Here is a 27,975-nt window from a genome sequence, read left to right on the forward strand (position 1 = left end):
TGAAAGTTTTTCCTCTATTCTGATGTCACAGTCTCCACAGTTATCAGAAACCTGCATTCAGGAGCACCTGTAAGGGTTTTATAGCTGATTATAAAAACACCTTCTAAAGAGGACCAAAATAAGACAATTTTCTGTGGATGACAAAATGTTTTAGGGCAGCCATAGTCAAAGACACAATTGGAAAGAAATTTGTTACCTCTGTGGTATACAATAATTTAACATAATTATAATTATTACTGATAATGTACATTAAGTCATATCAGAATTATGGAAGTTTGCCATAATTTTAGAACACATACCAATAGCATATTTATACAAATACAGCCCAAAGAAAACCAAACATCATTTTATATTTGACAGTGCTTTCTGCATAATTTTTATACCAAAGCCAAATATGTGATTTTTGGACTTTTGGGAACCTAATATCTTAAAGGATTAATTAGGTAAGAAAAAGGCATACTTTATAATTTGATTTGGAAAGTTTGTCAAATATCAAAAGTTTAAAACACTTCATATCACAAAATAGGATCACAGGTCATTGTAAAATAAGTCATTTCATTTAACCAAGGTGATAACACAAGGATAAAAAGGCAAAACCTTCATTCTTTGGGAAAGGAGACTTAATTTTCCAAACAATAAGCCTGAATAAAAACAGCATGAAGCCAATTAAATTTGTTTTTCAAAATTTTATAAACCATAAAATTTTAATTTTGACCATAAGATAAAACTTCCCATAAGCCTTTTATAACCTTTATAACCTTTATTAAGGAGTCAGTTAATGCTTCAAGAAAACCTTGTTAATCAGACACAGGGACCCATATGCTTGTCTTGCATCAGTGTGTCTTTGACATTGATAATTAATTTGTAGAGAAACTGAACTTATCTCTCAAAATCAGTTCCTACAGTCTCATACGCCCACCTCTTCCATGATAGTTCCTGGGCCTTGAGGAGTTGGATAGCTTTAATTTCTGGCCCAGTGTCTTAGGAATGCAGTTTATTTTGATTGGCATCTTCTACCTGGCCTGAAGATGGGGTTTAATTGCTGTCAGTGTTTAAAATTTAACAGGACTTGGTGTCCTTTTCAGACACAAGAGTCAAAGGCCTGTAACTTAATGTCACAAGTACCTTAAAAGCACATACAAAGAGATACATGGATGCAATAACCTTAATTTAAAAAAAAACTTTTAATCTCAGTTTTTTCCTAAGCAAACCAAAACTTAATAATATGACAACTTGATAATATAAAAGTTTATTTTTAAATCCTCTCATTGTGACTTACACAGACCGTTCATGACATGCTTGGACTTTCTGGTTTGTCCTGAACATCCCTCTTTCTTAAACAACCAGTCATTCTACTCTAGGACTAAATTCTCTCTCATATGAAGAATCTTATACAAAATTATTTTTCATTTGAAATTATTTCTCTTTAAGCTTTCTTACCAAAAAAAATTTATTTTTATAACTTTCTCTACATCTCTCGTATTTCCTGGTTCATTTTACCTGGTTTTATACATAACCTTTAAATAAGCTTTGAATTAGACAAAAATTGTACACCCTTTTTTAAAAGGACACACTTTTTTTTAAGAAAGAATGTTTTCCTACAAATATATTTTATTGGAAAATATCCAAATAATGAAATATCTATTATTTAATTTAATATAACTTTAGATTCTAAATTATGACCTGTTTGTCTACAATTATTTATCCCATTACATTTACCTAATTATTTTAATTGTTTACGTAGATTATTTGTGAAAACTGTGATAGTCATCATTTAAAGTTTTGGAACCACCATTGCAAAATTGTAACTGAAACAGTGAAAAAGATTTAAACTAAATGACTTCATCTTGCTTTTAACCTCCAAGCTGTCCTTGTTCATTGCTGGGTGTAGGCCAAACTAATTGGGACCTTAGCTTATAGTTTAGCTTTGAAACAAAGACAGTAACAGTCCTTTCTCAAAACAAACCTCAGTCCCTGTGGACTAAACTGCCCAAAGCCACAAGATTAGAAGTTATGGTAATCTTACTAAATTCAAGATGTAGCTATTTTTTATTAAACCAATATCAATGTCTTGTTTATTAAAGGTTACACAAGGAAAGTTCATTCAGCTTTGGGCTAGGTTCATAGTTTTATAACCCCCATGTCAAATTTTGACACCTTATAGTATTTGGCAGGGATAAGTATGAAATTGCTTGACTAATAAATGCAAACAAGAATGTATGCTGGCAATTCTTAAGACATTTCTAATATTACTTTACCAATAATTTTAAAGCTAGCTTATTTATTAAAGATTTCACTTAAGTTCCATAAACTTGAAAAAGCATTTGATTAGTCTCTTATTTTTTCCTGATAAACTATTTGATTCAAGTGCTTTTTTCTTTAAGCCAATTAATTAGAGCTTTTTAATATATTTTCAGTAGTGAAACATTGTGTACACAACATATAAATGCATAGACATATTAGGCATGCCAATAGAAACACATCTTAGATTCATAAAAAACGTTTTTTTCCTATCCTAGATTTTCAAGATTTTGATAACCTGTTTCACAACCTTAGGTAGTTGTCAGCTAAATAGCCTTAAATTTGCATTTATTAAAGGAAACAACTCAGGTGAAAATCAAATAGCAAAATTTGCATCATAAGATACAGAGAGAAAAAGTCTAGAGGGAGATTAAAGATGGATGCCAAATCGAACATAAAATTATAAAAATCTATCATAGGATTGCATAAGGAGACCAATTTTATTTAGAGACTACCTATCTTTTAACCAGATCTCTGAGCCCTGGGCAGAGCCCACACTGAATCCTGGGTTTCCAAAAAGGGAGAATTTTTATGAGACTAGACCATGTGATGTTTTTATGGTTCACTTAAAAAAAAATTTTTTTTAAAACAAAGACATTTTTAAGTGTCTAAACTACACTTTTCTTTAAAAACCCAAGAGTAGCCTCTGTTGCAATAACTATTTTAGTCAATAAATCAGGTAACAATATAAAAGCAAGCAGTTTAAAAGCTAAGATGAACTTGTCTGTTTACACTCTTCAAGTTCCATAAGGAGAAACAGGTTTCTCCCCGAAAGGGAGTCTGGTGTCTTCTCCATTTTCTTTAAGGAACCCCAGGCTATTATAAACTAGTTTAGGTCCCTCATGCAGCAGAGGGTGAAAGAGAAAGGAGAGACAGCAGAAGTAAATGAAGAAAACAGAATCCAGTCAACTGAGAAGAAAAAATTTAAAAAATGGGCGCTAGGCATGGTGGTTCACATCTATAATCCCAGCACTTTGGGAGGCCAAGGCAGGTGGATCAACTGAGGTCAGGAGTTCAAGACCAGCCTGGCCAACATGGTGAAACGTCATCTGTACTAAAAATACAAAAATTAGCTGGGTGTGGTGGTACGTGCATGTAATCCCAACTACTTGGGAGACTGGGGCAGGAGAATCCCTTGAATCCAGGAGGTGGAGGTTGCAGTGAGCCAAGATCACATGACTGCACTCCAGCCTGGACAACAGAGCAATACTCCACCTCCAAAAAAAAAAAAAGACAAGGTCCTAGGGGAGAAAAAACGAATAAAAACATGAAGGCCTTTTAAATACAAACACACGTAAACGTACAGACACACATCTTGGATGGTAGTTTTCAATTAAGCTGACTTTAACCATTGAGTTCCTTTAAAAAAACAAGTCTTTAAATCTCATTTCCATATTTCACGAACTAGGACAAATTGCCGCTATTTCAGAAGTACCAAGTATCAAACCAGAAAGGGCTTGATTTAGGAAACAAAACTCAGGCTGTCATGGTGGAAAAAAAAAGGCAGAACCTTAGCTATTGAAATGCAGTGTGGGGCGACTGCCTTTGCTTTCAGTTTGACCTGGCTAGCAAAAAGGTGGCTTTGTTATGTAAATAAAGCCCCTTAAGTAGTCAAAATAAAAATGCTTTCCTTTTTTTTCTTTTTTTTTCCTTTTTCTGGCTGTTTTTCTCCCCCCATTATACCACCTTACCATACTATCTTTTTTGTGTGTGTCTATGAGAATTTAGCCACTTCAGTGGCCTTGTTCCCCATAATTTGGAACTTTCCTTCGGATTTGATCAAGTCGGATGAAGTTGGTCAAACCCAATGGGAAAAAGACTGAAACAACATGAAAAAGAGAAACAATAAAAAAAACCAGTTAAGCAAAAAAAATGATTGCACAACTTATATGATTACTGAGCACTCTAATGGTAAAGACATTAAGACCAGCTGGTTGTTAATTTTAACTTTAGCCAAGACAAACCCCAATTTAGTTAGTTATCTAGGGGTTGTTGGGTCTCAGGCTAAAGACTGCTCTCTATCCTAACGAAGCAGCCTTGTTGTCTGGGGTGATACCTGAGGTTCATTGTCTCATGCAGAGGAAATCAAGGACATGGACACACAAGGAGTGAGGTTAAAAGCAGAGGATTAATAGGCAAAAGTAAAAGAAGAACTTTCTCCTGCAGAGAGAGGGGTCCCAAATGGGTTTCTGCTTCCTCAGTGAAATGCAGGTTTTATAGATGAGCTTGAGGAGGTGGTGTTTGATTTACATAGGGCATGAAAGATTGGTTGGACCAGGTGTGCCATTTGCATAAGGGTGCAAAACGCTGGCCACCCCCACCCTAATGTTTTATTATGCAAATGGATTATCTTCCTGGCCCACACCATGTTGCCTGTTTCTTTACACATGGTGACAAAAAGGAAGATGGAGCCTACACGTTGAACATACCTGGCCCCCAGGTAGCCATTTTGTATTGGCACAGCTGCCGGCAGTAACCTGTGCAAGCTTCCAGCTTGCTTATCTACGTCTGCAGCTCAATTTTTCAGGCTGCTCTTCATTAGACAAAAAAAGTTTCTCGGGCTGCTTTCTGTTAGAAGGGAAGCCTTGCCGAGAACTCTTACCTTCACTATCTGCCTAAATAACTTCTATCTCCTGTGTCACTAGAAGCAGGAAAAAAAAAAAAACCCTCATCTTCCCTGTTGGAAGGGAAACTCCGTAAAGGAGTTACCTACCTTCCATCATCATGGAAGCAGGAAAAACTTGCCTTCCTTGTGTTGGAAGCAACTAAAACTCCAAAAAAAAGTTTGTACAGCAAAATAAACTTTAGATCTCAACCAGAATTGGGGAGATCAGGGATTCTCTGGAATGGGTGCTTCCAGGCCTCAGCAAATTGTCCTATTGGTTTAAGCCATAAAGATAGTCCAAGGTTGAACCAAGCACTGATAGGAGATTTGTTAAAGGTCAGGGGCACCTCCACTCAGAATCCCTCTGTGGTTACCAAAATGTGAACCCTGAAAATCTGAGACAGGTCTCAGTTAATTTAGAAAGTTTATTTTGCCAAGGTTGAGGTTGCACACCCATGACACAGCCTCGGGAGGTCTTGAAGACATGTGCCCAAGGTGGTCAGAGCACAGTTTGGTTTCATACATTTTAGGGGGATATGAGACATCAATCAACATATGTAAGATGAACATTGGTTCGGTCCGGAAAGGTGGGACAACTCAAAGCGGGGAGAGGCCTTCCAGGTCATAGGTAGATAAGAGATAAATGGTTGCATTCTTTTGGGTTTCTGATTAGCCTCTCCAAAGAAGGCAATCAGATATGCATTTATCTCCGTGAGCAGATGTGTGACTTTGAATAGAATGGGAGGCAGGTTTGCCCTAAGCAGTTCCCAGCTTGACTTTTTCCTTTAGCTGAGTGATTTTGGGACCCCGAGATATTTTCCTTTCAAAATAGGAATGAATATGTTGTGATCATTATCTTGATGACAAACATTTCGTCCCAAGATTTGTTCACACATGATGAATGTGCTATGTATATTTAATCTTAATGAAATCCCAAGGAAAATATTAATTTTAACACTAATAACGATAAATGGGCATTGTACTCACATAGTGTTCTTACTCCCAGGGGCACAAAGCTCTTCACAATTAATTATTTCAGTCATTCTCATAGCAGTCCCATGAGGTGGGTGGCTGAGTGTGTCCTCTTGGAAAAAAAAAAGAAAAAAGGTTACTAATTGGATTTCCTTCTGTTCCACATTCTGTGTTCTAGAACCGAGTAGCTACCTTATAAAGACCATCTGTACATCCACTGTGAAATGGAGTTTCAAAATCACAAGATTCTTTCCCACATGAACATAAGACTAGGAGCACATATGGAGGAGTAAAGTTGAAGGGAATTTGGATGATGATTTGGCAAGATGCTGTAAGTGGATTAGGCAAGGCTGCTAAAGAGAGACAGGAAATGGCTGTGTTAGTGTTTCGGACCTCCGTTAGAAGTAGCAGTTCATGGTGTTGAAGGTTGTTGAAAATACCTTCCTGAGGCACCTCTTCATTGTGCTTATTCTTCCCACAACATTGTGCCAAGACACTGTCAAGCCTGGGCCTGTCAAAGCCTGGGATGTCAAAGGCTTGGGTCTTTCTCATCCTGCTGTAATGTATTGATAGCTGGGGGCTCTGCAGAAGGACAAGAGAAAGGTGAGATGTTTATAATTCTCAGTAGTACCTTTTAGCTAGTCTCATGCTCCCTTATCCCCCATTTCTCTACCAGGCCAGCTTTCCACATGCTTTTGCTTTCTCAGAAACAGAGCCTGTGTGTGGACACATCTTGTCCCTGGAGCAGGGAAACAGTACAGCTAAACCTCTCACTTTACCTAGTGATCAGCTCATCCCTCTCCTTCCTTTCACAATATGCCATTCAGTCTTCTCCAGTAGTCTTTCATCATTTTAGTCCTGTCTCTTTGGTTAGACTGCAAGCTCTTTGGCTGAATGTTCAGGTCAGGTGTTTTTCACTCCTTTTAATTTGCCCTACATAGCCTTCAGCACTGGGGCATTTAGGTGCACAGTAAACACTTGTGGTTTATCTGTTTGCCACCCATAATTGTAAACAGACATTGCCTGTACATATTGACTGCCATTTTCGCTGTTTTTTTTTTCTTTCATTAAATAAAAGCTTAGCTGTCATCACTTTGAGTTTGTCCTCTTCAGTTTTCCCTGAAGTTACCCTGAAACGGGGGAGGCAGGGGAGGGGGGAGGTCCTTTAAAATGCAGTGGATTGTGCTTAAGTTGAGCAGTGTATCCAGGGAGAGGACTAATTACGAGGTTTGAAAACCTCATCAGGTGGCTGGTTTCTGTAGCAGGACTAAAAGACTGCTCTCCTAAATTGAGAACAGCTGGGGCTGTGTGCTAGCAAGTATAAAAGAGGTGGCAGTGGTGCCCCGTGTCCGAAAGAAGTGTGTGCTCTCTGGAGCCTGTGGAGCTGAAGCCAAAGGTAGTTATCCTCATCAGTGTCGTGGTGGGTGAGTCCCCTGAGCTGGTCCTCTGGAGGCCCATTTCTGTTGTTTGGTAGAAATTGTGGTAGCTGAATCAAAATATTGTTAGTTACTAATTTATCATGCCAGTTGTAGTGAGGTATTTTTATCCTTCAAATAAATTCTACTTGTTACCTGCGTGAGAGACATAGCTAAGGCTTGGTGTATCTTTTCAGAGTTATTTTGAAGGCTGCCAGCTTTTCTTGTATATGGTGTGCATCTCTGAATATAAAAGGATAAACTGAGGCTGTGTCATTTTAAAAATCTTGAATGTGTTGTTCTTGAATCTGTTCTTAAAAGCGGTCACTTAAAAAGACTTCTGTTTTTTAATTAGAAAATAGAAAATTGACTATTTTGACAAATGAAGAGAGTAACAATTATTCAATGCGTATAAGCCTCTTACCAGTTTTTTATTCTTTCTTTATGGCTCATAGAAAATACAGTCTTAGGAAGGATTGATGTGATCTCTGGGTAATTTCTAGCTTATTATGACTTCATGGTTAGCAACAAGTGATAGTGTCTGATGAAGTGTTTGCAATGTTAGGTCCTGATTTTTCTTTAAGGAAATTTAAAGGGAACTGATTGTTAAAATGTTCCTATTTCTACCAATACTAGCTCAAAAAGAGACAAGAATTCCAAGATAAAACTGTTCAGTATTTTGTAATAAACTTGATCTCAGCAGCTTTAACTAGGTTCTGACGTTACATTTATAAAGCAAATGGCTTTGGTATTTGTTTCCTTAGTTTAAGAATGTTTCTGTTTTGGATGGTTGACAGTTGGACAAGCATAGTTTCTGAACATAATTTTGTTTTGCTTTTAGGTGGGATAGTAACATCTTTTTGAGGGAAGAATTGGCTTCCTTTCTTGAAAGTGGTGAAGATACAGCATATAGCTGCATGGAAAAAACAGTAATCGGATGGCTACCTTCTACATTTTGTATTAGGAAACAAAGTCCATTGTAAGAGTCCATGTTGATCTTGGAAATAGAAGGATTGAAAAAAGCTAAATTTCCACAAAGAACAAGAACTTGACCATCTCCTTTTTGATCTGAAGACTAGGGGACAATGGATATCATAGAGACAGCAAAACTTGAAGAACATTTGGAAAATCAACCCAGTGATACTACGAACACTTATGCAAGACCCGCTGAACCTGTTGAAGAAGAAAACAAAAATGGCAATGGTAAACCCAAGAGCTTATCCAGTGGGCTGCGAAAAGGCACCAAAAAGTACCCGGACTATATCCAAATTGCTATGCCCACTGAATCAAGGAACAAATTTCCACTAGAGTGGTGGAAAACGGGCATTGCCTTCATATATGCAGTTTTCAACCTCGTCTTGACAACCGTCATGATCACAGTTGTACATGAGAGGGTCCCTCCCAAGGAGCTTAGCCCTCCACTCCCAGACAAGTTTTTTGATTACATTGATAGGGTGAAATGGGCATTTTCTGTATCAGAAATAAATGGGATTATATTAGTTGGATTATGGATCACCCAGTGGCTGTTTCTGAGATACAAGTAAGTAAATCTAATGTTTTGAGGATTTGCCATTGGTTTGTTTTTGAGTGAATAGATGGGTTATTGAGATTATTTTTCCTTTTTTTCCCCAATAAATTCAGTCTTACCCAAACATTTGATGAAAGAAAACAGTCGAAAGCTCTACCACGTTGAATAAATTTAGTCACTATTCAGTAAGTGTTTGATGAGCAACTGTGTATGAAAGTGGCAGTGTACAGCAGTACTGTGGTGGGTGACTCAGAGTTGATGAATTTAAGGTGCAGTTCCTGACTTCAAGCAACTTGGTGCTATGGTATTTGTATGATAAATCAAGAGGCTTGGAAAGGAATAACATTCACTTCCATCATGTTTGTTATTTCAGGCTCTTGACAAGTGGGAAAAGGAATAGGTTGAGAAACTTTTTTCTCCATTACTCATAATGTGATGTCTGTATTGGTCTAGAGTCAATAGCCTGCTTTAAGGTTTGCCTAGATTCAGTTCTCAAATTTTACATTTCTGTGGGGCTGGGTGTGTGGATGTGGTTTTGGTTTTTTGTTTGCTTGCTATCTAGTTACAAGTGTTTAAGAGACTGAGTTTAGAACCGGATCCATGCGGTTTTGATTTTTAGATTTCTAAAGTAAACTTGCCCTCTGATTTTCCTTGGACACCACAAAGGAGCTCATGGTTTACTGGGTTCAGCCTCCTCATTTTTGGAATAGTAGGAAATCAAGAAGAAATAAGTCAGGTACTTTTGCTTTGAAGACACTTAAGAATTGGACATAGCCCTGAAGTGGTTATTTCTGCTTCTCTATGTGAATTCTGACTCCTAGTCCATAAAAACGAAGGCTCCTTAATTCCTCCTTTCCTCTCATTCATCATTTAGACATTTGTTTTCCACTGGGATGGTAGTGATTAAATCACTAAACTATGATTTTGATCAAAACACTGACCATAATACGGAGTTTAAAAATGTAATGTATGCTAACTTGGATACAATCTGAAGATTCCAAGTCAAATAGAATTTCAGTATTAATGCCACAAGATCATTCTTAGAGAATTTTGGCTGTATTGTTTTTTAGTTGGTAACACTTTTCATTACTTGATCAATTATAGAACTCTCAATGTGGTATATCCACTCAGACCCTAACACTGTTACTGTTTTGTGATTAGAGGAATTCAGTCTATCTTTGTTAAAGAGTTCCCCAAATGCAACTTTGCAGTCTTAAAACCTTATTCCACAAACTGCAGTCATTCCTAAGCATTTTCCTTAATATAACTCTTCACGTGTTTCCTTAATATGCTTAAGTAATAGACTTAGCTATGAGTTGTCTTTTACTTAAAAAAGTAACGTGCTCCTGAAATTGTTAAAGGATGCTTTATGCTAAAAGCAAAAAATGTATTTATGAACTTCAGTGTTTTTCTCTTTAGTGTCTGGAAATTAACACAATGTAAGAGCCTGCTAAGGCCGCAGATAATTTGCTTTCTCCTTTATTTAGAGCAAGGTTTTATTGATATATGTGTGAAAAGAGAAATTGTCCAGAATCTGGTAAGTATGTGAACTTCACCCTGAAGTACAGTCTTTCCCTCAGTTTAGCTGTATTTTCATCTAGATCCTTTTTGAATTTTCATTAGATAGTTATTATTAACTGCCTCTACCTACCACCTTAGATTTTCAACATGTCCAAACACATGGTCACATCGCCGGACCATACATTTTAATGATATCCACTGTTTCAGTCGCAATTCACACAAGTTTGCCTTTTTACATTTGAAGTAGAATTGGATCTTACATTTTAGTAACTAGTAGAATAATTTTTATAACCTGTTTTGAACATCCCAGCTGAATGAGGAATGTTGCTTGCTCTCTCTTTTAAAAGCACCTTTCAAAGCTATGGGAAAAAGTCATTAGCACTAGTTCTTTTTCTAAATAAGGCTGTAGAGTACATCTTTCACCTTCTAAGTTGGTTTTCTGTTCTGAGTACAGCTGAACTCAGAATGCTGGAATGAATGTAATTGACTCATAATAATTTCTGCTTATTACTTCCCCTTGTCTAACAGCATGGAGCACAATTCAAAACAGCACTCTGTTGGAACCTGAGGTTGGATCAAAGGCTAAATTGGTTTTCCCTTAACCAAGGGAAGAAACTCAGCACTGTTTATTACCTGCTGCTTTTTAGTACCAGGAAAGGCAGAACTAGAATAGCAAGCCTTTAAAGAAATTCCTTGGGGATAAATAAATACTCTCATCTACCAGTCTAGGTGGTGTTCCCTTCTATTTTTTTTTTGACCCCAGAAACCTTGGTATATTCTTAAAATAGCTGTTGGAAACAGACAGCTGAAATATATATTTATACATAATTCTTGAAATTAGAAGTTCCAAATGTTATCTGAATTAGACCTTGATTCATGTCAGAACCACACTCTTAGGGAAAACTTAAAATATGTCACATTACCTGAAACTGCCTGTTTTTTCAGAAGTCTTTGATCACTACCAGTCTTGAAAGCTTGAGACCTCTGAAAATGAGAGACCTAGAGTAATATGTTTTATGCAGTAATGAAGTTACACCTAGCAAGTCTAGGGGCTTTATGTGGAGTCCCACTCATCTCTTAATCCCCAGAGCCCAGAGCTGACAGACCTAACTATACAACAGAAAAGGAGCTGTCCTGTTCAGCTGGACTAAAGACATTCAGACCCATAATGCCCATTCACATACCCATGAGGCAGTGGTACAGTGGCAGAGCCCTTCCCTTTTGAAGACAGGATCCTCCGTCATCCACTGGGAAGCCTGCCTCAGGCTGAGGACTCAGGTCATGAAGCACAGGGGCTGATGTTAAGACAACGTTCTTCTCACAAAAATATAAAGTGAAAAATGACTTGTGGGATTTTTTAATCCTTTTTTTGATCAAGATTGAATGAAATAATCAGCTTACACATTCACTATTAAATGTAATTAACTGTATGAGAACACTTTGGACATTTTCAAGATAGAGTTTTTTGAAAATCTAGTCATAGAGAAAATAGTTCATGCCCGTATTGTCAAAATACCTTCAGATGGTCCTCAAATAAACCCTGCTTATATACCGTGGGCTAAATGTGTTGTCACATTTCCCTATGTGTCTAATTATGTAATGTCACCTTGGCTCATTAGTTAGTTCCTCTGTTACTGTGGCTTGCTTATTCCTTTCATATGTTCTCAAGAAAGGGTTTTAATGCAGTGAGTTGACTGAAAGTACAGACAGGTTCATTCTCTGGCAAAGAGTGCCTTTGAGGAGAGGTGATTATGTAGACTCTTCGTCTACTTTAGTTCCCCCACTCCACACACACACATCCTTTGGAAGCCAAACCACCTAGATTTATTGCAGTGTGTGAATCTTCATTTCTGAAAACTGTGGTGCAAACCTCTCCATGAAACTGTAGGGATGGGCAACTCAAAAGTAAGCCTTTAAACTCTGTGAAACTGTGGTTTGTTTGTCAATGCCATTCTGTACCGATTATTCTTTATCCTGTTAAACATTGTTTTATTTTTCATTAGGAGTAAAAACAACCAGTAAACTTGTTTTTCCCCATCCCTATTTTTTCCTTTAGGTCAATAGTGGGACGCAGATTCTGTTTTATTATTGGAACTTTATACCTGTATCGTTGCATTACAATGTATGTTACTACTCTACCTGTGCCTGGAATGCATTTCCAGTGTGCTCCAAAGGTCAGTACCTCCAAACTGCCACTTAGAAGAAATCAGGCAAACAGTTATTGATCACTTACCCTGTATTATACATTCTTCTAGACAACTTCCCTATGTGTTAACTGAAATCTAGCATCTTTGCTATTTTCTATTTAGATTTGAGGGGAAGAAGTTAAAATGTATTTATAAAATATATATCTTTTGTGCTAAAAAAATGTGTTTTCTGTTAACTGAAAATTACCATTGGGGGTTTGACTCTGCTTTTTTACCTTCTCATTTACTTATTCATTAATGCTTTCATTCTACAGGCGTTAAGCTTATGTACCAGGGATTGTAGTAACCCAAACAATGTCCCTCTACTGGAGCTTATATTCTATTGAGGGATGACAAATTATAAACAAATTCATAATTTGTCACATGCTGATAAGTCAGGTGATTGTCAGGTGATTGTCACAAGCAGAACAGCAAAGCTGAGTAAGGTGAAAGGGTGCTTGAGGGTTCTATTTGATATGGAGGTCAGGAAAGGCTTCTTTAATAACGAGGCATTTGGGCAGGAACCAAGACAAGGAAGTGAGCCATGTGGACGGCATGAGAGCTGCAGGCTAAAACATTGCTTATTCACAGTGGGTTAAAGGAAGAGTAGGGAGGCCGGTGTCTCAGAGTGGAGTTGTGAAGGGTCGGGGTGTGCAGACCACAGATCACATAGGGTCTTGCAGCCTAGTATAGGAACTTTAGCCTTAGTGGTAGCAGTGGAAATAATGAGAAGTTGTTCAGTTCGGGATATAGGATATGCTAATAAGTTGGATATGGGTTTGACAGAAAGAAGTCAAGGATGACCCCAAGGTTCTTTAGCAGCTGGAAAGAGAGAGTGGCCTTTGACTGAGATAGTGTGTGAGGATGTCTTCTGAAACCATCCTAAGAAGGAATTACAGTTTATCCAGGAAGAGCGAGTTCTTGAGAGAGCTGTTAATCATCTCGGACTTCAGTGCACCCTGGTTTACAAAATGGAAAATTACAAATCATGTGCTTTCTGGACAAAGGAATGAAGTCTAACATCATATTTTACTGAACACTAAGCAGATGTCTGAGGTGAAAGAAAAATCAAGCTTCTCTGAAGACGTCCACAGTCTCCCTCACCAAATATAGGTGTGGTTTGGAGAAGCTATACTTTTCCAAAGCCATCAAAGCAGAAAATATCTGTAATTAAAACTGTGCATATTGAATTTAAACACTGGCCGATTTTAGTGAAGCTAATTTAAGGCGTGGGAGAAGTTCAGAAGTGTAATAAACACTTCTAAGGGGCTATTGCAATGTGTTAAATGGAGAAATGGCCACAGAAAAGAAGGCAAACCCATCTTAGTAACGGATGAGGTTTGCAGGATGAATTGCTATGATTACAGAAAGAAAGTAAATTAAAGATTGTCCTCTGTGGAAGAGTTGCAGTCTTCGGAAGCCACATCAGTGCCGTTGGATAGCCAAGCTACAAATAGTCATAGTGGAACCTCTAGTAACATCCTTACTAATCATCTCCCAGGTTCACTTGTCGGAACCCCTTCCTGAAGCATAAGCAAGCCATATATGCCTGAATCATGGTTCAGTAAAACAAACACAAATCACTTAGTTTGACTAGAGGTGAGGTGCTGTTACAGAACAGGCATCAGAGTTGTGTTCTAAATTTGGTTCATCTGCTGGCTTTGGGTGCTGCTTAGATTTTTATGGTTACAAAGCTATTACAAAATCTTGTCTCCTGTGTTGCTGACTCTATAGAATGTCCTTCATGAGTATAAGCATGGCAGAACTTTGTATATGGAAGCCATTCACTATGGAAAAGTGTCATATCTGTTATAGTAATTGATGCCTGTACAACTTGTAACTCACCAGACATGCTTACAAGAGCCATCACAGTGAAAGCTTTGCTTTCCTAGTTTTCCAGTTGCCTGCTCTCTTATGTATCCTATGGTTCACTTTTAATTTTTTGCTTATAATTTGCTTCAACCTCCAACCCAAGTTTTGATTTACAGTCAGACAATCTATGTTCTTCAAAGTGTGTTTACATAAATGTTGGCCCCATTATTATAAAAGGATTATGTGAAATGATTTAGCTTTGCAAACCTATTTTTCCACATACAAGAATGTTTGGCTGGGAGAGCAACATTCCCTTCCCTGAGAAAGCTTTCTAGGGCGAGTTATCCCTCATCTTGGCCATAGGTGTCCAAACACTTACCTCCTTCTTTTTTTTTTTTTTTTTCCTGAGATGAGTTTTGCTCTTATTGCCCAGGCTAGAGTGCAATGGCGCAATCTTGGCTCACCGCAACCTCCACCTCCCAGGTTCAAGTGATTCTCCTGCCTCAGCCTCCCAAGTAGCTGGGATTACAGGCATGTGCCACCATACCTGGCTAATTTTGTTTTTTGTTTTTTTTTTAGTAGAGACAGGGTTTCTCCATATTGGTCAGATTGATCTTGAACTCCTGACCTCAGATACTTACCTTCTTAATGGAAGAAACAGTGTAGATGATAAGCTTTCCTTTTTGGCAGCAGCCAAGTTGGTCTCTCCTGTACCTAATGTGCCACCCATTGCACTCCAGTCTGGGTGAAAGAGCAAGACCCTGTCTCAAAAAAAAAAAAAAAAAAAAAAAAAAAAAAAAAAAAAAAAAAAGGTCTTTCTGTATTTCTCTTCCATGTATTATATTACATGATTTTTTTTCTGAGCATTGTTCTTTGATTTTCTCAATTTGCTTTATACTTATCTGATCTGAATCCTCCACCCTATCTAGCCCCTCAATAATTCAGTATTCCAATTTTCTATGCCTACAGTTTGGACCAACTCCTTCCAGTATGATTAAATTGTAATGGGGTACAAACCTCTCTGGCCCCTGGCCTAGCCCAGCATTGTTTCTCATGTCATCACAGTGGCTTTGCAGGGCTGCTGCACCTTGTCCAGAGGAGCTCTCCCAGCCTCCTGCCGTAGCACACAGGCTATTTCTTTAGGGGATGTTTTTCCTAATCAAAGCTACTCATTTTTAAAGCTGCCAGTACATCCCTAATCCATCATTTTCAAACCTATTTAAATTATTTAATGAGTTGCAACTCCTCTTCTTAATTGTAAATGTTTTGATCAGACATTAATGCAGCTGTACATCTGTCCACATTAGGCTGCCCACCTAATACAAGATACCAATACACTGTAGAGAATATTGGTAATGTGGTATGCAGCTGAATCAAATATTAACCATTCAAAACCCTCACTTCCCCCTGCAAAAAGAAAGTAGCTTTGATCTGCTTTTTAGCACGTAGCTGTGGTGAAGTCATTGGTTATTAATATTTTTAAAAGCTTTGCCCAAGGACACACCACCACCAAGACATATTATTAGTAACATATTGAATAATTTAAAACATGTCAATAAAGCTTGCCAATAAATGAATAAAACCCAGTTTGAGGAGCTTCTCCTTGGATTCTTTTTGACTTTCTAGGTTAAAAAGAAAAAAAAATCACAACCTGGTGTCCTTTCTAAGAGTCACACAATTAGACTGAAACATGATTTTAGCCACTTGTAAATTCCCTTCTTAATCTTCTTGTGTCATTCAGCTCAATGGAGACTCTCAGGCAAAAGTTCAACGGATTCTACGATTGATTTCTGGTGGTGGATTGTCCATAACTGGATCACATATCTTATGTGGAGACTTCCTCTTCAGCGGTCACACGGTTACGCTGACACTGACTTATTTGTTCATCAAAGAATGTAAGTAATAGCCCATTCCCACTGAACTGATAGCTGTAGTGGGAGGGATCCCTGGGCCCTGAAATTGATAGGAGCCCTTATTCTCTTGGGATTGATAAGCTGTGAAAGAGACAGATGTGTGTGTATATATGTATGTGAATGTGTATATATGTATGTGAATGTGTGTGTGTGCGTGTGTGTCTGTATATATATAAAATATAAAATTTCAACTAGTCATATGTGATTTGAACCCTGAAGGCTTAAAACCTGGCCCTGGCTTCTCTCTAGCATTTAACATGCCTCTAAAACATCTCCCTTCTTGGTTAGTACTTCTTAAGGTATGAAAAGCTATCTTAATATTGGAATTAATTGTTAATTTTATTGCAAAAAGGATTGGTACATTCTAAAGACAGATGTAATGACCTTTGAATTATTTGTAGGACACTTCCATTCTAGCATTCCAAATAATTCGGTTAATGTGTTCCCCTTTTTAAAACATTTCCAAGTCCCACTTTATTCTAATTTCATCATCATCTAGCACTTTCTATGCTTTCATAGGAGTCTTCATGGACCATTTTGCCAATACTGATTATTTTCTTCTCAAGAAGAAATGTAGTGGCAAGAAATAAAAATCTCTTTCTATATTTATATGCTTAGTTCACATTATACAAAATCCTTGGGTTTTCTAGTAGGTTTTATGGCCAAAATCATGTCTTGTTCTTTGTAGGGTTGTACTGTTTTAGCTGCCCAGTAGGTCCCATTTTTATATATTTCGGAGGATTTGTATATTTAGGCCTATTACCTCAAAATCTTTTTGAAGTAATAATGCTTCTTCCTTCATGTTTTCAAAGCTGGTCAGTATTACCCTTCATATTTAGTTCGAAGTTACCTCATGGCAGTATTTTTTGGAGGTTTATCTTAATCCTTTTCACTGGGCATATTTAAAAGGGGGTCTTTCAGCAGAGAGCAGCAGAAGGCAGCTTCCCCTCCCCTGACCTCCTTGTTCTTCCCTCCTCTCTTGGCCCTTTGTTCATCCAAATAGGTTTATCCTAATTGAATGGTGGTGTGGAAGTCAAGGGTTATCTTCAGTGGTGCAGAAGTGAATTATTGCCCCTTTGATTACTTGGGGTATTTAAGTTCTGCTTTGAGGGTAAGATGACAAGAGTTGAGGTTCTCTGTAGTAGATGAAGTCAAGTATTTTTTGTGAGAATTGTAGCATCTTTTTGTTGCTTCCTTTGTAAATTCTACATACAGACCTGCAGTAGGGAGAATAGTGGGATACATGTGGGGTCTTCATACTTGACTTAAAAGCTTTTTCCTTATTTCTGTTCTCACACTCTTGGGGTGGTGGGGTGGGTCCTGGATCTGTCTCTGCACCATCATCAGAGGATGGTCTCTTCCTTAAATTTAGTCACTCCATTTCTAATATTGAGTTATTGGTTCTGGGGGGTTGGATGGAAGGATATATGTTGCTATGGTTCTAACTCTAATTTTCCCAAGGAAAGTTCCACGAGTATGCTATGTAAGATCAGTCATTTTCTAGTGTAGATGTACATTTGAGTTTAGGATCTTCTCTATAATCTGAGGATCACAAAAAAATTACAGAAGAAGATGGGGATGAGGGTGGAGGTGGGGGAAGAGGTGCATTTCAGAGTGAAGGCACTGTAGGTTTAAAGTAATAAAAACACCCCCAGGAAACTTAGATTCAGTTTTCTAAAATAACTGAAAACCAACTGATATTAACTGTATTAGTCTGTTTTCACACTGTTGATAAAGACGTAACCAAGACTGGGTAATTTATAAAGAAAAAGTGGTTTAGTGGACTCACAGTTCCATGTGGCTGAGGAGGCCTCACAATCATGGTGGAAGGCAAAAGGCACGTTTTACATGGCAGCAGATGAGAAAATGAGAACGAAGCAAAAGGGGTTTCCCCTTATAAAACCATCAGATCTTGTGAGACTTATTTCACTACCACAAGAACAGTATGGGGGAAACCACCCCCATGATTCAGTTATTTCCCACCAGGTCCCTCCCACAGCACATGAGAATTATGGGAGCTACAATTCAAGATGAGATTTGGATGGGGACACTGCCAAACCTCATTAACAATAATAGCAAATAGATATAATACTCTGTCCCGGGCACTATTCTAGGGCCTTGATGTAAATTAACTCATTTGATCCTTACAACCACCCTCTGAGGGATGCAGTATTTTTTCCCATTTTTCAGATGAGTAAACTTAAGCATAGAGAAAGTGACTTGGCCACAGTGCACAGCCATCATTTTGAGAAGCAGATATTCATGTTGAAGCAGGCTGAATCCAGGGGTTTTGCTTTTAATTTCTTGGCTCTGTTTAGAACTTTGGAAATTCAAGCTGGCTAACTCTATTGTATTGCCAAGGAATAGTCTACTTATCTATAAGCAGGGACATTGCTCATTATTGTACATTCTTTCACCTCAGAGCAACAGCAAGGCAACTTGTGATTGATTTTATACTTTAATGAAGGCCTCTCAGTATGTAGAGACATTTTTTCCCAAGACATGATTTTGACTAGAGGTTTCTAAAATTGTGTACATTTATATATAGCGTGCAAGGAATACCATTCTGCTTTCTCCAATTTTTGATTAGAAATAGAGGGACAAATCTGTAATACTTAACACAAACTCAGTTTATAGTCAGTTCTGTATGTAAGCAGAGCATTCCATGTTTGTGTCTGTTTTTTTCTATGCAATTAGGAAAAACATTTATCTTCTAAATTATACCATATGTTCTTGTTCTGAGTAAGCAGTGGTTCCAGTGGTTTCTTTGAAAAGTCTGCTTCTAGAATTAGATGTATCATTTATATATATATTTTTTACTTTTCCGCCTTTTGATCAGTTTGGGCTCTTTCCTTGTTTGCTCTGTTGTCATGAGTAGATTTAAATTTAGTTGTGAGAGCACATGAAAATGTGGCACCAGGACCATTTCGGGGTTAGCAAGGGAGGGCTTCATACAGTCGTGCAAATATTATAATTGGGGGGTAGGTTCATGATAAAATTAGCCTGGAGAAGTCAGACTAGCTGTTAGTGCCAATCATCTGGCTAGTAGAGAACAGTTTTTTGGTTTTTTGTTTTTTCACCTGGCCACCCTACCAAGTCTCTATTATTTAATGCGCCCTAGGGCTAGAATTCCACACAGACAGTGATGTTAACTATTATTTGTGTCATCATCTAGCTCATTGTTATCCCTATGGGATGAATGAGAAGAGGATTACCATTTTGCCATTTCTATTTCAAAACAGCTTCTATTCAATCTTTTCTTTGGGTCAGCCAGTGTTCTCAGTTAATGAGTGGTGGGCCCAATGTGGTAGCATAATAGGAAATACATTTTTATGAGAAAGCACTGCTGGGGTTTCCAGCCATTCCTAAAACCTCACTTGCAATTCCATGAGTAGTAAAAAGAAGATTCAGGCCACCTCTGGACCTACTTCAACTTTGCTTCTTGTGAATAAACAAATGCAAAATAGTTCTAGTTTGCCTAAACATTTTGAACTTCTAAGGTAAATCCCAGATGACCTGTAAGTTGGGAAGCAGGGTTGCTAAGAGACCTTGGGGGTGGGAGGCAGGTAGGGTCTGAGGTGCTGGGGAACGCATATTTAGTGAGACCTCCAGATTTCTCAATGTTCATTCAATTTTTAATGTCCTGAGTCTAACACAACAGTTATGGGGACTGGATCTGGCCCCTAAGACTGCAAGAGTAAGGCCTCTCCCATTAAAATTCTGAGATTCCATGAGTTTTCTTCCAGAACTTAGTGGCAGAATGAAGTAACTGACAAGTAATAAGGAATATATCCAAAATTAGAAAATCAGACTTTCAAATGCAATACAGGTTTATTTTCTTACTGTGTGCCATTTGGGACCAACAGAGCAACGGCTAGTTTTACCAAGAGATTATATTTGAATGATACCTGATTTGGTATTTCATTTAAAGTTCTGGAAATGGGCTGGGCGCAGTGGCCCATGCCTATAATCCCAGCACTTTGGGAGGCTGAGGCAGGCAGGTCACCTGAGGTCAGGAGTTCAAGACCAGCCTGGCCAACATGGTGAAACCCCATCTCTACTAATAATACAAAATTAGCCAGGCATAATGGCGCACCCCTGTAATCCCAGCTACTCGGGAGGCTAAAGGAGGAGAATCGCTTGAACCCAGGGGACAGAGGTTGCAGTGAGCCAAGATCGTGCCATTGCACTCCATCATGGGCGACAAGAGCGAAACTCCCTCTCAAAAAATAAACAAATAAATGTAAAGTTCTGGAAATGGATCCTTTTGCTATTCAATCATCTTTCTACATGTGAATGTAAATATCACTATAAATGTAAACATAGTTAAATATGAAATCAATTTCAGTTTATCGGATTCACTTTTATTGTGAGCTAATACAGCTTTAAAATAAAACAGATCACCAAGCTGCTAGAGATGAACTCTGGTTTCAGTTATATTTGTCATTAACACTTGTGTGAGAAGGGGAGGACCATCATGTTTAAACCAGTGAGTGCCACAGTTGTCTCTTACAGCTAGTAAGTAGAATGAACTTTTAAGTGGCCTTACCAGGAAGGCTGAGTCCATAAGTGAATAGTTAGGAACCCTAACCTTTACAGAGGGAATGTTTTATAGTTTCTATTGGCAATAACAGTGTAAAATTGCTGAGAATCAAAATATTGCTAGCCACAATGCCAGTCCTTCTGACCCCCTTACCCTACACATACCCCTGGAGAAATAATATAAATTTAAAACCTGAAATTACTCCTGCTTTCCCATTTCCCCCCTTATTTTCATAGACAACCACCTTTTCTTTTGACCCCTACTATCTTTCTTTCCAGTGGGAAAGTGGCTCCTTTATGTGAGCCAGTATGCAGCAATTCCAGCAAACCTAATAAGAAACAATTCTGTTCTTTCTTATTAAACAGCTTATTCACGTGGGAAAGGCCTAGAATGTCTAGTGTTACCAGCTTCCCCAGTGAATGACTATTATGCCTGCTGCCAGGGAGCCCCTCTGCCTCCCTCCTACCTGAGCAGATCCTGGGCAGTTCATAGTGACTCAGTTTAGGTTATCAGTTTTATCCTTCTGGTGACTTCCTGATCCTGGGTTATTCTACTTAAGGTCGTTAGGACAGACTGTAATCATTACATTCATCTCTGGGAATCTTATTAACTCTGTAATTTTTCTACTGTCCAGATTCGCCTCGTCACTTCTGGTGGTATCATTTAATCTGCTGGCTGCTGAGTGCTGCCGGGATCATCTGCATTCTTGTAGCACACGAACACTACACTATCGATGTGATCATTGCTTATTATATCACAACACGACTGTTTTGGTGGTACCATTCAATGGCCAATGAAAAGGTGAGAGCAGTGAAGATGCTTGGATAATTTCTTTTCTTTGAATGCAGTGGACCCTTTTCATGTCGTGGGGTTTTAGATAGCCTAATGGGGATAACCGATGTTGCCACATTCACTTAAACATATATCCATTACAGCTTTTTAAAATAAAGCAAAGAACTTCACAAATATAAATGCCGTTTATGGATAAAAATGCCATAAGGTTATGGAGCACAGTGCATTGCTAATTCAGGTAACTTAAACTAGAATGAAGAAATATATGTACTAAATTAAAATTTAGGAACCTTCTCTGTAAAAGCATTGTAGTGCAGCTGGGTAAGACATAATCCTGCCTTCAACTTAAATTAATTTTAAGGAGAAGGTAACAGCTATTTTTTTTTATTTTTTTTATTTTTGAGACAGAGTCTTGTTCTATTGCCCAAGCTGGAGTACAGTGGTGCAATCTTGGCTTACTGCAACCTCCACCTTCCAAGTTCAAGTGATTCTTGTGCCTCAGCCTCCCAAATAGCTGGGATTACAGGTGCACGACACCACGCCTGGCTAATTTTTATTTTGTATTTTTAGTAGAGACAGGGTTTCACCATGTTGGCCAGGCTGGCCTTGAACTCCTGACCTCAGGTGATCCTCCCGCCTCAGCCTCCCAAAGTGCCAGGATTACAGGCGTGAACCACCGTGCCCGGCCGATAGCAGCTATTGTTTAAAATCACACAAAATAAATAGCTTATGAATGACTGGATTTGGTATATCCTCTGGTGATAATGGTGCTCTCTGGCTTCCCTTCTGATTCTTCCTCATTTGCTACTGCTGCTTCCTTGTTTCCAGATGCCTTTTCTTTCTTCTGCCATTGAAACTTAAAGAGCTAGCTCAAATGCCACCTCTTCCAGGAAGCCTTCTCTAACTCTTGCTCTCTTCCTCTGGTCCGAAGGCAGAATTATTCCTCCCAGTCTCTGTTTTCTCCTAGTCTTGGTATGTGTCCTTGGTGTAACAGAGTTGGTCTGTGTACCATGACTTACTTATCTTTGAATAGACTTGCCATATTGTCAATTTGGAGAATTTGTGTGCAATTGAAATATTACATTTCCAAAGGATCTACGTCCAACTCTTGGTGTCCACTAATAAATGCTCTTTCTTTGGATTACTTTATTTCTCTTTGTAGCTCTGTTTCCTATTTTGTAGTCTCCCATTTCCATCTTCCTTCTTACACTTCCATCTAGTTGACTACTGACACCACTGAACCAAAATTTTCATCTTTCCTCTTAAATGTGTTCAACTTCTGAGCTCTTCTTTCACTCTTTGACTTGCTTGGCCCCTAGATTTGATCACTCATACATCCTGAAAATTATTCCTCCTGAATAATTCTGAAATCCATTCCCAGAGTCTCCATTCTTACTGGAATTGCAGGCAGAAGAAACTGCATGAGCCACAAAGGAAAGAAAGACACCTAGGTGTGTTAGGGGACCGGAGTCATGGTAGAGTTAGGGAAAGGACATGAAAATCATTACTGCCATGTGATTCTGAATTCTGTTTTCCCTAGGTTACAGTGAATGACAATTTAAGAAAATAATTGGGATGCAAACTGAGAAAGATATGTCTCATTTAAATTTTTTTCTACCATTTACAGAACTTGAAGGTCTCTTCACAGACTAATTTCTTATCTCGAGCATGGTGGTTCCCCATCTTTTATTTTTTTGAGAAAAATGTACAAGGCTCAATTCCTTGCTGCTTCTCCTGGCCGCTGTCTTGGCCTCCTGGCTGCTTCAAATCATCATGCAAAAAGTATTCACGGGTTCAGAAGATTGGTGAAGACAATGAGAAATCGACCTGAGGAGCAAAACAAAGGCATCAGCTCTTACACCAAAAGAGTTAACGCTGTAACCAAAGGTATAGTTTTTTTTTTTATTTTAGGAGAACTGACTGGTAAATGAAGAAATGGACCAAATTTTGTGTAAATGATTAGAAAGATGAACAAAGTATTGCCCTTTGACTGGTTTTCTTCTTCATCCTGAGAAAGATACATTCTCTTGCAGCTCTTCATTCATTGGTGACAAGCCCCCACCCCGGGACTTTACTAATGAGCTTGTTAAAGAGGTGCCAAAGAACATATTCCTCCTTTCTTTATTCTTTCTCCACCAAAACCCTCTACTTCAGAACTTTTTCAGGATATTTTTCAGCCCAAGGTCAGAAGAATGTGTTAATATTTTAAATAAAATATCTGGACATCTACAGCCACTGTGTAAATAGAACTGCCTAATGTTGAGAGTGGTTTTTAGCATTAGGTTTAGCAAGGGGGAGATCGTGGGTTGTGCGTCAGCTTTGGGTGAATTTTGTTTCTACCCTGTCACGGGGAAAGTTCGGGTTGAGTCCAGGAGTGCACACTGCTGCTGCCACCCAATGCGCTACGTATCACTTTTTTTTGTTTTGTTTTGTTTTGTTTTTAAAAGATCATTTTATCTTAAAAAGGAAAGCTGATCCAAGTAAACACGAAAGTATTTGACACACCCCACAGATTTTACATGTGTGTAAATGTTTCACTTTAAAATCTCTATGACAGATACACAGGAAACATGAGATGGTTTCTGCTAATGAGTGGCCCTTGAGTACACACTTAGATGCTGTCTGCCCTGTAAATTTGGATCTGGTGCCCCAGGGCAGTCAACTCTTCTAGCACAGGCTGAAAACACGTGTGTGTCAACTGAGGTTCACGCCACTTGGGGAATGAGCCTGTTTTCTTTCCAGGTCAGGCCCTGGTGTGAGATCAATTTTAGGGCTCCTAATTGGAGCACAGAAATGTATTTGGTCAAATTTCATTGAAGGTGATTTCTTCCTTTTTATGTTGTACTTTATGGAAAAACCAAGATGGAACCTGAAAGTTAATGTATCCTTGCTTTTAGCAAGAGACTCAGTTTCTTATAACTAGTCCTAAGGACATATGCCGCAATTGAGTAATTTTACTTTTACCCTATGAAAACAACATGGTGCTGCACTATAATATACTCTCGGAATCAGTGTTTTAGTTACAGCTATACAGTGAAGGGGGATAACTGTTTCTAAATTTCTTTAAGGTGATGCCAAAAAATGGATTAAAAAATCTGATCAGATTTAATGTTACCAGATTTAGTGCATTATTTAATGCTATTGGATCTTTTGGATAATTCTTGGCTTAATTTCTTAACTACTTGAAGGTTAATTTGCAAGACTTTTAAAACCTTAGAAAAGTTTTAAGGTTGCAAAGTTATCAACACTGGGGCAGAGGGTGGAGAGGCCAATGCGGGTAGAAGGAGGCAGTTATGTTTATATTGAAGGTGAAATTTTTCTTTCATTTAGAATGGAAAACATCCCCAAATGTATCATTATAAACTAGTCAGCCTTGACTACACAAAATTGACCTTTAAGTTGCTTGAGAAAAACACAATGCAAATCGTTCAGAAGGGTCAACATCCTTTGGTGCTAAAATCTTGTGTATGTTTTCAGAATGGCTTTTTCTGTATGTCATAGAATAATCACTAAAGGAAAAGTAGTTGAATTTAAAGTCATGAAGCAAGACTCTTTAATTCAGTTATTTTAAACAAGAATTAAAACCCCAAACATCCTTGGCAGGCTTTGAAGCACACAGAATTTTCTAGTATTTCTTATTAAATACACCAATAATAAACATATACTTAGTATACCTGATGAGTTTAGACATAATTCTATATAATGTTCGCTTATATTCATTTATTAACTAGCAACACTTGTGCAAGAACAAGGTATTCTGCTTGAAAACACTGATTTTTAAGTTCCTGTTGCCCGATTGTAAAGAAAATCATCTGACACAGAAGCCTGGATTTTGCTCTCCTAACACTGGTGTTTTCCTTGAGCCTCTAATTCAAATAAAACAAACTGATACACCTTACAGCCTTATTCATCTGTGTCTTGATAACTCACTTTTTATCTATTGAATAAGAAAAAGTGTTTAAACTTAATTAAAAATTGTGCACCAATTACTACAGATCCTTGAAACAGTAAGCCTTGGATTTTAGTCAAGTAATCCAGTTTTTTTTAAATTTAAAAAAAAACCATCACCTTTTAAAGAACTTTAAAAATACCTGTGATGCCAATGTGGACACTGCCGCTGCCATGTCTTTACACGCATGTGTCGTATAGCTCTGTCATCGAGTTGAGGAAGTCCATGGTTTGCAAATAAGGGTGGGGGAATCAAAATTTCAAGATGGAAAAATAAAACAAATAGTAAAACCCATTTACATGTAGGAAAGAAAACTTGAGCTTCAACCCAATGTGCCACTTTGATATAAAACAAGTATGATATATATATAAACTGAAGATATAAAACAAGTATGATCTTGCCTTTGAAATCATAAATGTTTGGGGTACCTGTTCTTTGCCAGTTAAGATACATATCTTATTATCTTTGTTTTTTTTAAGTCTATGCTCCTGTTTGAAGCTTTTCCTGTAATTTAGGTTGTCTGTGAAATACCTATAACATATAATTCCTATAGAGTATGCCACATTTTTTTTCTAACTCATTTCAAATGAAGTTCTCTCAGATTCTAGTTTTTGAGCTTGTCCACTAGATCTGAAAATAAAGCATCCTTTCCTGAGTCCACTTGAACTAATTGTGAATTTGTTACTTAATTTACTGGCATCTTGGGAAACAAGTTTTGCTGTGGCAGGAAGGCTGTTTTGAGAGTGAGCGTTGAGTCTACTCTGGTTTGTAGATGACATTGCATTAGGGTTATTTCCTGTATTACCAGTGCCCCCTTGTGGCAATATACTTTATGACTTGGAATGCAAACACCACTTTTAAAAGCCTGTTTTCAAGTTTTTGAAAGGCATTTGTTTTCTGTTGTTTGCCAATAATCTGAAAGTATCATGTGAAAGGAATTATTTTAAAAGCATTTTAAACCTTTCCCAAAGGTAAAATGTGCTCAGATTATAGGCACTTGTAATTCTAACCTTGTATCCATTTGATCAAAGAAAATTTGTAGAACATTTTTACCTCTCATGATCACAATCATTAGTGTCTCCCTTTATAACGACCTACGTTTTGTTTACTTTGAAACACCAAATTTGTTGTCTTGGTTTTTTTTACATGACAGAACTCATGCAGTTTCTTTTTTAGTTGAAAGTTCACATCTTGCCCCTTGAATAGTTTGAACATTTCTTTCTTAATTCTTTTTTGTTTTTGTTTTGCACTGTAAAACTGATGAAAACTTTAAGCCAATCTTAATGCACTAGCCTCTGTAGTGTAAGGAAGTGTGAGAAGGAATTTCTTAATAAATGAGTTTACACGTTTAAATCAAGCATATTATAAGTTATATGCCATGTGTCGAAGGCTTTTCTATTTATATATATAAAGATTTTTAGTATTTGTTTTTAATGTCCTTGTGTTGCAATAATTTAACTCCTTTGACTCAGTTGCTGAAAATTTCTTCTATTAAGAAGTGCTCTTGACTTCAACACCCAAACACTGAAAATCATGTCAATGTTACCCAAAGATAAGTTTTTATACAGATACACACCTTATAAGTTCTGATTTATTTTCTTATTCATTATGCTGTGTTCTAAATAAGTCATGAATGAGAAGAGTGCTTTATTGTGAAATTATTTAAAACTGTCCTTTAAAAGAAAAAGAGGAAACGATGAACAAAAACTAATCTAATTGCCAAGTTGGAATTCATTATTTAATTTACCTCCTATGCAATGATTAATGCTGCAAAATGTATGGTTATGTTACCGTATATTCACAAAAGAAATATTATTACAAGGTTTCAGAGGTAGCCAATTGCATTCTTTTGGAAATTTACTGTACTGTTTCAATGTGTTAAGTGCCTTGTTGTAAAGTAAAATTTTAAGTCTAGATTCATTATTTTCCTGACATGTATTTTTCATTATGATATCTACTGTATGCTATTGTGATAGTTTTATGAAATGCTTACATTTTAATCAAATATGTAAATTTCAGAAGCTCTTTTCTCCTACCCACCAGTACCTTAAACATTGGTTTATCACATTGGATTCAAATTCAGGTTCCTTTTTTGATAAAGAGGAAATTTGTTTTCCATGCTTGTAATTTTGTGTTTGTAAACATTTCAGGAGGAATTTAGGAGTGTAACTATAGTTTATACTTCTATAATGTTGTCTTACATTTACATTTTTAAGTGCCTAATTGTTAAAACTGATTTATGTTTCTCTTCTAAAGAGGATATGTGTACTTGGTTTCTAATCTTTTTGGTTTTGCTTTTTAAAAAATGCAAGAGCCTATACTTTGTATTTACCTAATAAACCACAGTGACATCAACAGTCTTTTCAAAATTAATATTACTGTTTCTTTCCATTTACAAAATGTGTCATTTTTAAAAGAGTTCTAGTTTTAGAGTACTT

General features: G+C 37.5%; 1 protein-coding gene and 1 long non-coding RNA gene across 3 annotated transcripts in view; one reads left to right on the forward strand and one right to left on the reverse strand.

The window, feature by feature from the left end:
* The first annotated feature begins 6,137 nt into the window (after window positions 1-6,137).
* Window positions 6,138-27,892, forward strand: SGMS2 (sphingomyelin synthase 2). 2 transcript variants are annotated; one of them, XM_063705460.1, is made up of 6 exons: window positions 6,138-6,209; window positions 8,135-8,833; window positions 12,399-12,516; window positions 16,082-16,235; window positions 21,431-21,597; window positions 23,216-27,892. In XM_063705460.1, exons 2-6 carry the CDS (start codon window positions 8,379-8,381, stop codon window positions 23,417-23,419), a joined length of 1,098 nt encoding a protein of 365 aa, XP_063561530.1. In that variant the 5' UTR covers window positions 6,138-6,209; window positions 8,135-8,378; the 3' UTR covers window positions 23,420-27,892. The 2 variants fall into 2 exon arrangements, with proteins under 2 accessions (XP_063561530.1, XP_004040297.1); XM_004040249.5 differs by lacking the exon at window positions 6,138-6,209 and adding an exon at window positions 6,284-6,481.
* Window positions 23,314-27,975, reverse strand: part of LOC134758352 (uncharacterized) — a 79,299-nt gene continuing 74,637 nt past the window's right edge. The window contains exons 2-3 of the long non-coding RNA XR_010133452.1: window positions 25,680-25,739; window positions 23,314-23,415 (exon numbers count right to left, since the gene is read on the reverse strand). This is a non-coding gene — a long non-coding RNA (uncharacterized lncRNA). The remainder of the gene's footprint in view (window positions 23,416-25,679; window positions 25,740-27,975) is intronic.

Source organism: Gorilla gorilla, chromosome 3, assembly GCF_029281585.2.
Source record: "Gorilla gorilla gorilla isolate KB3781 chromosome 3, NHGRI_mGorGor1-v2.1_pri, whole genome shotgun sequence".
NCBI classification, from domain to species: Eukaryota; Metazoa; Chordata; class Mammalia; order Primates; family Hominidae; genus Gorilla; species Gorilla gorilla.

What these genes read in the sequence shown, in the direction of transcription:
- SGMS2 (XM_063705460.1), top strand. Translation starts at nt 8,379, where the DNA reads ATGGATATCATAGAGACAGCAAAACTTGAAGAACATTTGGAAAATCAA. An exon ending in ATTTCCAGTGTGCTCCAAAG is followed by an intron (nt 12,517 to 16,081) that starts GTCAGTACCTCC and finishes TGTGTCATTCAG; the next exon opens with CTCAATGGAGACTCTCAGGC. An exon ending in ATTCAATGGCCAATGAAAAG is followed by an intron (nt 21,598 to 23,215) that starts GTGAGAGCAGTG and finishes TACCATTTACAG; the next exon opens with AACTTGAAGGTCTCTTCACA.